Genomic DNA, 11,987 nt, shown 5'->3' with positions numbered 1-11,987 from the left:
AGTTCTTAAATTCATGAATCAATCCTTTCATTTATGTGATAGGCCTGCATTTAAAATGAACATTTACCATAAATTAAAAGTATCTTATATTATTAGATATGTTATTATATAACATGCTTTAGTTAAGGAGTTATTGATACTTCAAGTGCAACATGATGATATAAAATCATGATAAAAATACACTTTTAAGTACTAATCACTATTTCACAAGGAATACATCTCTCCAAAGATATGTGTCTTAAGATATAAATTGAGAGAGATATGATGGAAATGATTCTCTATTCTTTGGTTATAAGATCCATTATGTATGTAATACTCATGTACAAGACCAAATATATCTCATGCCTTGATATTAATCTAATCTAGGTGAGAGTCATTGGAAGATAGTTTAAAACACTCTTAAATACATAAAAAGAACCAAAGATGTCTTTCTAGTCTTAAGGACATGAACTAGAAGTTCATGGTTATTCAGATATTAGTTTTCAATTAGTTATTGATTATACAAAATCTCACTCAGGATATGTTTTTACTCTGAATGGTGATGTTGTGAGTTGGAAAGTTCTAAACAAGAGGCCACAATAGATTATACAACTAAAGTTGAACACTTCTTTATGTTTAAGGCTATTTGAATCAAAAAGTTCATCAATGAACTAGATGTGGTTCTTAGCATTATTGATTCAGTAGTCATGTATTGTGATAATAATGGATCCATTGTGCACGTAAAGAAACCAAGGTCTCATCAAATATCCAAACATATACTTAGATAATTCCATTTGATTAGAGAAATCATAGAAAAGAAATACATAAAGATAAAGTAAGTATCTACAAATCTTATTAAAATAATTCATGACTATAGTATTCAGAACTAAAATGATTTAAGAAGGCATAGATACTTCATGATATAATGTGTAAATAAAAATATTATTAATGAATAAATAATAATTATATTAATAAACTGATCACCAAAAGGTTAAGTTAAATTACTTATAATTTTTTAATTTTTGAGGAATCATCATATAAACAAATATTTGAATAGTTCGACAACTCAGCCTTAAAATAAATATTAAGTTCGTGCCATTACTTAATTTATAGTTCTTCTAAATTTGGGTTATGGGAGAGAATATGAAGGTAGTCATGCTTTCAGTATTTTTTCAATGAAATGGTTCTCTTCGCTTTAAATAGTATTTTTATAGATGCAAGTCCAAAATTGTTACTATTACACCAACTAATGGCAATCTATTGTAGCAAGTGAAAACAAAGGTTTACATATAATGCAACTCTGTTAAATTCTTAAGGGGAGCCATGGCTCGAGAGACAATAATGGACAACCCTTGTGTGTTAGGGAAGAAGAAGAAGAAGAAGAAAAAGAAGAAAGAAAGAAATGAGGTTTATAAATGATATAATATTGTAGGTTAGAATCTCAAAGTTTTAAAATGTCATGTTTTCTACCTTTGATATTTTTAAAAGTTGCTAGTAAGAACCGCAATATTTATCTACAATATGTTCTCAACTGTATTATGTAACCTAAATTTTCATGCTTGTGTTTTTCCGCCAGTTACTTTTTCAAACAATGTTAGTTTTAGAAAAATAAAAGATAAAAGATAGAGAATCACAATTCTGGGCCTGTCCGGTATTTACTGTTGAAAATGCATGATTGTTCATTGGTTCTTGAGTTGAATTGATGTATATAATAGCTACTAATAATAATAATCTTATGAGCAAAGACCGGTGTCGACCATAAAGCAGAGAGTTTAGAAAATTGTGGGGACCCATGTCATGGCAGGGCGGCTTTTCAAGTTAACTAGAAATAAACGAGCATGGAGTTGTGTTCGTAATATAAATTTCTGGTGAAGATGCACGTCATGGGCCACGTCATTTGCAATGAAATCCAAGGGTGATTATAAGAAATGGAAAACAAAGTGGGACTTGAAAAGCATGTTTAACAACTTTCTCCAAAGTCCACGCATTTGCTCGCAATGCAAGTGAGCATGTTTACCTGCTCAGCCGCCGAATCATTATCTATTCATTACTCTTGATTTGCCAGGCGACTTTTTTTCTACTATGTAATTGCTACCCAAAGTATGACTATATTATATAATTGATTTTTATAAAAAATAAATTTAAAAATAACTAGAGTTAATGTTGATTTATAAAATTAAAATAATCCTATTAAAAAAAAATTTAATTATGATACCATGATATTTATATAAAAAATAAATTAAAATAAATTATTAAACTCAATTCTCAATTGATATAGTATTAAATAATAAAAATACAAAAAATTAATTAAAAAAATACAAAAAATAACTCAAGTCAACATATTAAGCACAATTCTCAGGACATGAATCTAAAATAATATAATAAAAAGTAAATAAAATAAATTATAAAATCTAATTTTTAATTAATCTAATATTAAAAGATAATATTAAAAAAATATTAATTAAAAAAATATAAGTCAACTGGGTTAACCTGTCAAATTCACTATCCATATCATGAAAGTATGATAACTCAATAAAAAATTAAATTTAATATTAAAAGGTGAAATTAAAAAATTAATTAAAAAAATAAAAAATTATTTTAATAAATAATATTTTATGAAAAAAGATATAAAAAACATTTTTCTTTTTTAATTTATAGTTAATTTAATTACAAATATCAAGAGAAGAAGAAGATAGGGACAGGTCTACTAGCAAGGACTATATATATATAATTAGAAAACAAAAATCCTAAACGGATATATTTTTATTACTTTTAATTGATAATAATTTTAATTTTTCCGTTCATCTCTTTGTGTTTATTTTTAAAAAAAGTAAATCTAAAAAATAATTAATAAAATATTACTAATAATATTTTCCTACAAAATTGGAGGCCACAAACCCAACTTTTCTGATGTAAAATGTGAAAGGTTGAGATGAGTAAATTAGTAAATAGTGGTTGGAATCCATCATGGCATGGTGCGATAGAACAGTCTCTTGGAATTCTTCCAAGCGGGAGAATGCCCCCATTGAAAAGTTCTCTTAACAAAGGATAAATAAGACCTCCATCCATCTCCACCGACAAATCATGGTGGGAAACCAAGATTAAACATAAGTAATTACGAAAGAAAAGAACAGAAGACAAAAGATTCTAAACAATGACATCAAAAGAAGCACAAGAAACAAACTTCGACTTGAAAGATTTTTTTTTTTTTTGAATATTCAGATTCTCAACAAGAAGGTAGCAGGTTCTAAAATAACAGTAGCTTGCAAACATAACAAGTTTTATTTATATACCTAAATAGGTACTCGTAAATCACAGAGAGTTGCGAAATCCTGGTGGCTCTCAAGCAAAAACCCAAGAGCTCCCTTCCTCACTATTTTATTTTATGATATACGCATGAAAATGCACCTGAAATGAGTAACAACTACAAACATTATTGGTGAGCAAAATTGAGAGTTTCATCGACAAAAGCAAGCGTCTCAAGTTCAATGTCCGGAAGATCCATCACCCCATCCATAGGGGAACTGACTGGCTCAGTGTTATCACACATACAAAAATCTTCTCCATTAATGAAACCATTAAAAAACTGCCCCATTTGACACTGTTGATCAAAACCAAGCAACTCTTGACTAACTGATGGTGATAACGTTCGCTCTTCCCATAAATCCAAAATGCCGTCTTCAATCATTTCTACACAGCTTTCGTCTTTGATTGAACTTTCCATATTACACTCTTTGGCCACCATTTCCACATTGCTTTCAAGCCCATGACCAAGTGAGGTCATGGTAGAGACATCAAGCACAGACAATGGAGACGGATGAGAACATAAGCCATCGAATTCTTCAGATACTACCTTTGTATCAACATGCAAATTATTAGCTCTCTCCAATGCCATTTTTTTGTCAAACTCTTCCTTCTTTTTCTTATAAGCAGCAGCAGCTTCTTCTGCAGTTGTATAAGTCCCGAGCCATAAACGAATCTTTAGAAATGGATCCCTAATCTCGGCTGAATATTTCCCCCATGGTCTTCTTCGAACACCCTTATAGATTGTTGATGATCTTCGAGGTCTAATATTATCAAGAGAATTAGAAGTGCTAATGTTGCTTTTGCATACACCAGTTTTGTCTTGTGAAGGACCCTCAAGAATGGACTTGGATGGGAAAACTGGGAGGGTGATCTCCCTAATGAATTGCTTCCAACGATTACACCGATCAAAGTATTCTTCATCTTCATCACTTGAAGAGTCTGTGGCCTCAGGATCATGACATATTATTCGAACTTTCCTAGCAGCTTTCAAGTTGCTTTTCATGGCTGGTTTCTTTTGCTTCTCTTGATCAAAAATCCTATCTTGATCCAAAATTGGCCTTCGAAGGCCTGGCATTTTGTGAAATTTAAAATTGGTAGATATAAGAGAGAAATGGAAAAAGACAATTAAAAGAAAGAAAGAAAATCTAAAAAGCTTGAGTATCAAGAAAAAACTAAAACCCAAAAACCCCTAAAACCCAAAATTGGAAACAAGAAACGTTTTCGTAAGGAGTCCTTAAAGCAATGAACCCAACTGTGATTCCTGCATAACAAAAACATACAAACAGACCACAACAAATCAAAAACCAAAACCAACCCATCCAAACATACATCATCATCAGTCACTAAAACAAACACGAGCAATGTTATATCATCACTTACAAAAAAAAATACCACTTACCGTTTTGATCTTAATCGTATAGAAATGATCAAAAAGGTCTGTTGAAGAGACCAAGTTTTCATGTAAAAGGAATTGAGAAGGCAGATACTGATGCAGAGTGTGTGTAATGAAAGCCAGAGGCAGAGCTTTTTTGGAGCTCCAGTCAATAGATCAAACCCAGACGACATAAATCCTCTGTTTTAGAGAGAGAATCTGAGACCAAAATAAACAAAATTGGGATTAAGAATAAAAAAATAATATTATAGATTAGGAATCAATGAATACAGAAAAGGGATGCTTTTTTGCTATAATCAAGGAGGAAATTACATAAAATCAAATTAAAAATGGTAACTAGTGATCATAATGAGACTCGTAAGAAAGATAAGAACGCTAAATTGTTTCTTACTCAAAGTTGCAGAATTTGTCCGAGCTCTCTCTCAGCATAAAAGTTACCTCATAATGCTAGCTTCTACAAGATCATACCCGCTCTCTAGAACTAAAATCTGTATGAGAATCTTTGTTCTATGATTATAGACAGGGAGATTGAGAGTTGCAAACTCTAAATGGGTCTCTTGTAAGCCCAGCATGCACCCAAAGCAGAGGACTACACTCTGTTCTCTTATTCTCAACTTTTGCTAGTCGGCTTGTTAATGGTTCCTCCCAAACTCGGAGAAAAACAAAACTAAGAACAGAGACCCATAATTATACATACAACTAAAATAATGCGGGGAAATTACCGTGTCCTACACTCGAATAGTAATTTACAGTGAATTTTTTTTCATTATTTTTCATTATTTTAGTTTTTTCTCTTTTTTTTCTTTTTTTTTTGTTTTTTTCAAAATTACTTTCATTTTTTTTCCAACTTTCCTCTTTTTTTTTTTCTTTTTCATTTATTTTTTTAATTATTTTTATTGATTTTTCTTTTTAAATATTCAACTAGTTAAAATATTCACTTTGTAATTTTTTTTAAAAAAATACTATAGATTACTGTAGTGTTTTTCCATCCAGTGTTTTTTCACATAATTTTTTTATTTTTTTTTTATGATTTTCCCTGAAATTATTTTTTTATTTTATATTTTAATATTAAGTTAATTAAAAATTACATTTATAATATGTGAGAAAAGTGATGTAATTTTTCTCGTAAATTATTATGAATTGTTATAGTGTCTTTTCTCACAGTTCTTTTTCTGTTTTGTTATGTTTTTCTCTAAAATTATCTTGGTCAATTTTATTTTTTAAATATTAAGCTGATTAATAATTGTAATTATAAGTAAATACAAGTTTTTCCTCACAAAATACTATGAATTGATACAGTTTTTTCTCGTATAGTTTTTTTCCAGTTTCTTTTATATTTTTTTCTATAATATGTTTTTTCCAAAACTTTTCCACACTCAAATACACTGTGGATTCCTCTTTTTTTCCACTTTTTTTTGCACTTTTTCATTTTTCTCTCTTTTTCCTTTTTCTTGGTTTATTTCCCCTTTTTTTTCCAAAATTGTTTTTTTTTTCAACTTTCCTCTTCTTTTTTTCATTTATTTTTTCTCTTTTTTTTCAAACTTATTTTTTATTTTATTTTTTAAATATTAAGCTGGTTAAAAATTTCACTTTATAATTTTTTCCTTTAAAATATTATAGATTGCTGCGGTATTTTTCCATGTAGTGTTTCTCTACATGATTTTTTATTGTTATTTTTTTTATGATTTTCTCTGAAATTATCTTTTTATATTTTATTTTATAATATTGAGTTAGTTAAAAATTACAATTACAATATGTGAGGAAAGTACTTTAACTTTCCTCGTAAATTACTATGGATTGCTACAATATTTTTATTCATATGATTTTTTTTCTAAAATTATTTTGGTTAATTTTATTTTTAAAATATTAAGATGGTTAAGAATTGCAATTCTAAGAAAATACAAGTTTTTTATCACAAAACACTATGGATTGATACAATTTTTTCTCACATAGTTTTTTTCTAGTTTCTTTTGTATTTTCTTTTTTTATAATATGTTTTTTTCAAAATTATCTTCGTCGATTTTATTTTTTTAATATTGAATTGGTTGGAATTTAACTTTGTAATAAAAATTAATCATCTAATAAAAGCACTGTAGCTTTCCTCACAAGACATTGTAGATTGCTACAATGTCTTTCCACATGATTTTTTTCTTATAATTTTTTTAAAATTGTCTTTGTCACTATGAATATATGAGGAAAAGCTTAATCATTGTAGATTGATACAGTTTCTTATGATTTTACCTCCATCATTGTATATTTAAAAGAAAAACATTATGAATTATTGTAATGTTTTTTCATATGATTTTTAATGAGTTTTTTCAAAGTTATCTTTGTCAAAAAAAAATTGATATAGACTTGGTTAAAAATTATAATTATAATAAAGCTAAATCATATTGGGAGCATTATAGTTTTTCTCACAAAACACAATGAATTGCTATAGTATTTCTCTAAATGGTTTTTTATTTTATTTTATTGGAGAAAACACTATAGTTTTCCCAACAAAACATTATCAATTGCTACAATGTTTTTTTTTTCATAGGTTTTTTCGTTCTAAAATTATCTTTAGTGGTTTTTTTATATTAAGTTGATAGAGAATTTAGTTGCAGAATATTTTTTTCTTTTTATTTAAAAAAGCTAAATTATATAATAAAAACATTATATTTTTTTCACAAAACACTATAAATTGTTATAAATCATTTATTAAATTTCACTGAATATAATATTATTAAATATATTTATTTATCAAATATATTTATTTTATAAACCCTTGATACCATGTACAGACATTTCATCTCACACGTTGTTTTATTAGGTTTGTATTTGATAAAGCAAAACATCTGTTCTTGTAAAAATATAATTATACTAGAAAAATCTCAACTTAAATGTATTTTGAAATAAACACTTTCAAACCGGTTACTATAATTTTTAATTACGTAAAAGTTTAAAACATGTTTTAAGGTTGTTTTTTCTAAAAAAAATTATTTATATTGTGACTTAGTCGTTATTGTTAATAATTATTAATATCAAAATATAAGACTTTAATTAAGGATATTTGCTCTCTTCCTTTATTTTTTGTTCAAATTACGAGGTTAAAATCAACAAAAATTTATTAAATTTCACTGAATATATTGGATTGACGTGGAAGATATGCCCTTAAAATCATTCAAATAGGGATTTAATTTCGATTGTTAACAACCAAGCTGACCAGAGGATGCTTTTACATTGAATAGAAAACTATTAATAATCTTTTTTGTTATAGATTTATAATTGTACATTGGATTGGGTTGAATTTGACTACTTGTCAAATTTCATCCAAAATAAATGATTTTTAAAATATTAAGAATTGAGGATGAATTTAAATTTGAAATAATAAAATATTATAGCAACTGAAAAAGAAAAATTAGATTGGAGATTCTTTTTCAAAAAGACAATGTTAGGATGAATAAATCAATTGAATTTATATCAAACAAATCCTTTTCTTATCAGGACTGAGAAATTCAAAATTTGGGTAATTTGCCTTTTCTTTTTCCTTTCCTCCTTTCATTTACTACGTACCCAATGAAATTGGGTTTATCTGCCTCACGTATATATTTTTATCTTATTTACCAGTATCAAATATAACCCTATCCTTGTCTCATGTTATATCTTTTTTTTCATACCTCTATGATTTCTGTCTCTTTTATTTTTCATATCTCTATTACTTTTATCTCTTTATTTTCGTGAGACAATAATAAAACGTTATCTTAAATCATTCTTTGTCCAGTAAAAACTTTGACAAGGCATTCCGCAGTTAAACAAGATGGCGCCATAACATGAGAGGTGGACCCAATTTGATATAGTTTTTCTTTTCTTTTTAGGAGAAATGACTCTTAAAGGTTAGTATTTGTTTTAATTTCTAAATATTTTGGCACATTTTCATGTGTTAAGGATATTAATCTCTCTTATCAACTTTTGGGCGCGTCCCCATCCTTAAACTGATGAATTTCTTGTTTTTTCCCGTTCCTTTTGGACATGACTAGGTTATTGCTTTTGAATGTAAATAAATAAATTACAAGCATGCATTACTAGTGTATTTTCAATTTTCCAAGTAAAAGTTTAACAATTAATTATAAAATCTAATCAGTTGACATGCTCTTTGCCACAAATAAGATAAAAAAATAAATAACAATGCTAAAAAATAAATATGCAGGCATTCCACTGTATTTTTTACATCAAGAAAAAAAATTTATTATAGATTGAAAATTTGTTTATTTATTTAATTAAATAAAATAAGGAATATATGCACTAATAAATATAAAAAAAAATATAAATGCTAACTAAAAACTAAATTAAAAAGTTAAAAAATAAATACAAATTAAAATATTTGATTTTGTAATGCTTGCTATAAATCTGGTTAAGTTTAATAACTTTGTATCTTAAAATTAATTTTTCACTTAATTTAAAAAAATAAAATTAAACATGCAGTGAGAATTTATAGAATAAATTTTTTAAAAAAATATTATTTAAAATTACACAAAAAGAATAGCCTCTAATTTTAGAAAAAAAAAATATTCTTAGTTTAAAACCATGTAAAAATTAAAAACTATTATATTAAAAAATATCACAATTTTTTAATTATTTTTTAAGTAATTTAAATTAAAATTAAATACTAGTGAAGTTAGGCATCCCACATTTTTTATTTAATCAATACATTTTAATTAAACTTAATGTAAAATAAATAAAAAATAAAGTTAGAAAAGGGGTCGTACGCGTCGTTCTGCATGGCATGGTAAATGAAAAGTCCTAAAAACAAATTAAGGCAAACAACGAATGGGAGGGCGGTTTTTTTTTTTTTTTTTTTTTTTTTTTTTTTTTTTTTTTTTTTTTTTTTCGGGGGGGGGGAATATTTAATCTATTTTCATGTAAACAAATCTATTAAATATCTTTATAAATTTTAGTTTAATATATCATATAATTAATTAGTTGGTTATACATAATATTATTATATTTATATAAATACATATTTATTATTAATAAAGACTTAATTTATTTTTAATATTTATATAATATTGTATTAATAAATCTAATATTTGATTTATAAATATAGAGTAAAGATAAAGTTCATGAGATAAAAATATTTTATTAAGAAAATTATAGAATTATTATAATTATAGGATTCATATTTCATGAAAATATTGTTCTTAAAATGTTCTTAGTCGATACTTTCTTAAATATTAGATATTTATTAAATCCGTAGAGACATATTATGTTTTTTTATGAAAAAATAATAGTTCTCATAAATTAAGGTATAAAGAATACTTAAAACTAATATGTAAGTATTTGTCATAAGACATATATATTGAACTGATCTATTTGAGAATCTCACATGAAGAAGAGATTATATATGTCTATGAAAAGGCTTACAGAATTGTTGTATAAGTGATCTTTAGACTTAAAATTACTAAGTTATCTTATATAGAAAATGTTATGCTTTGATTTTATTACATGTTATATTAATTGAGGTAACAAAGGGGTAGACATTAGGTATAACATGAACTATATGAAAGTACTTAGATGATCAAGAGAGAATTCATCTATTCTTAGGTGAATTAAATAAACTATTTCATCTATTCTCAAATGGTGTAGGCTAAAAAATCCTTGGTCAATGTGGAATAATGTGAGAGTTTGTAAGCCTGAATATTTCAAGAAATATTCTGATAGACCTTGTTAAGAATGTTTACTAAGATGCGTCTCAAGAGTCACTTTAACACAATAACTCTACCTTGTCATCCTAGTAACAACAATTTTGCAGATGATTTATGAAATAGAAAATACAGTTAGTTAATTTTTATTATATTACTACCCTCCCCCCCAACCAAAACGAGATATTATCTTCAATGTCCTAACTTAGAAAGATAGAGTATAGAAGACATAACCTGAAATACTGAACATTAACAAAACTGAAACACACTTAAACAAATATAAGAAATAACAAAACAAAATAATATACTATTAACACGACCAAAAGATTGATGTCTTCTCTTTAATGCATGAGTGTTGAAGTAATAAATAACTCGGCAAGACCGGGATCGAATCACAGGGATGTTAATTATATAAATTATAAATAACAATAATACAACAACAATAATACAACAACAATAATACAATAACAATAACAACAATAACAATAATAGAAGAAGAAGAAGAAGAAGTTGATGAGAACTTTGAGATGGAAGATCAATATAAAGATTAAATAATGATAACAATGACACGACGAAAAGATTGATGTCTTCTCCCAAGTGCAGGAGTGTCGAAGTAATAAATAACCCGGCAAGACCGGGGTCGAACCACAGGGAGGTTAATTGTATAAGTTATAAACAACAATTATAAACAATAACAATAGTAACAATAACAACAATAACAATAATAGTAGTAATAATAATAATAATAATAATAATACTAGTAGTAGTAGTAGTAGTAGTAATAATAAAAAAAAAAAAAAAGAAGAAGAAGAAAAGTTTATGAGAACTTTGAGATGGAAAATTAATGTAAGGATTAAACAATGATAATAAACAATATCAAGGTTAGAGGTTCCACTAATGGTATGTTAAACAAATATAGTATAAACTCTTATTACTCAATTGGAAACCACACACAAAGGAGGTTCCAATTAGATTAGAGATTGTTAACATGATTACATTAGTCATCTTATTCAATTAATGCTAATACTTGTAAATCTCGTCAAGCATTCATGATTATAACTTATGTTAACAACAAATCAAGTTCCTTTCATAGCTCAGGTGTCGGTTATACCATACAGTATGCGCTATGAAAGTGTCAAGCATTTGTTGTACCAAGTGTTATACAACATTAATCAAGATTAGTCATTTAACAAGCAAAGTATTAAAGAGTGAACAAGATAACAAATACAAAACATGTTAGTATAAAACATTAAAGTCCATATTAAGTTTACACTATAGTTATTCTTACACCATTTGTGTAACCTTTTCACCTTGACATAATAAACTTAGCTAGACATAATGAAAGAAAGAAAAATAGATAAACAAAATAAGAACATAAATAAGATAAAAGTTAACTAAGTAAAGAAAAGGAAAGGAAAGGCATAAACTTGATATTAATGAAAGCAAAGCATAAACATTACAAAAAATACAAAGAGAGAAAGCAAGAGCATGATCTTGATCTGGAAACCAAGATGCCTAAATGCATGGCAAATGCCTCCTTTTATAGGCCAAAATTGGAAACTATTGATTTGATAACTAATTGATGAGTGGGTGGCCAACTCTTGACTTGGTGACAATCCTTATCTTTT

The 11,987-nt window shown here is 26.8% G+C and overlaps 1 protein-coding gene across 1 annotated transcript; it reads right to left on the bottom strand.

Moving 5' to 3' along the window:
• Nucleotides 1-3,145: 3,145 nt before the first annotated feature.
• On the bottom strand, nucleotides 3,146-5,360 carry LOC105117872 (ethylene-responsive transcription factor ERF073-like). The gene is made up of 3 exons (XM_011015657.1): nucleotides 5,070-5,360; nucleotides 4,685-4,876; nucleotides 3,146-4,546 (listed from the first exon to the last, which is right to left on the bottom strand). Exon 3 carries the CDS (start codon nucleotides 4,358-4,360, stop codon nucleotides 3,413-3,415), a length of 948 nt encoding a protein of 315 aa, XP_011013959.1. The 5' UTR covers nucleotides 4,361-4,546; nucleotides 4,685-4,876; nucleotides 5,070-5,360; the 3' UTR covers nucleotides 3,146-3,412.
• Nucleotides 5,361-11,987: the final 6,627 nt, after the last annotated feature.

The sequence above is a fragment of the Populus euphratica genome, unplaced genomic scaffold (assembly GCF_000495115.2).
Source record: "Populus euphratica unplaced genomic scaffold, PopEup_1.0 scaffold1576.1, whole genome shotgun sequence".
Classification (NCBI taxonomy): Eukaryota; Viridiplantae; Streptophyta; class Magnoliopsida; order Malpighiales; family Salicaceae; genus Populus; species Populus euphratica.
The sequence above is the reverse complement of the archived record's forward strand: the minus strand, read 5'-3'. Positions and strand labels throughout refer to the sequence as shown.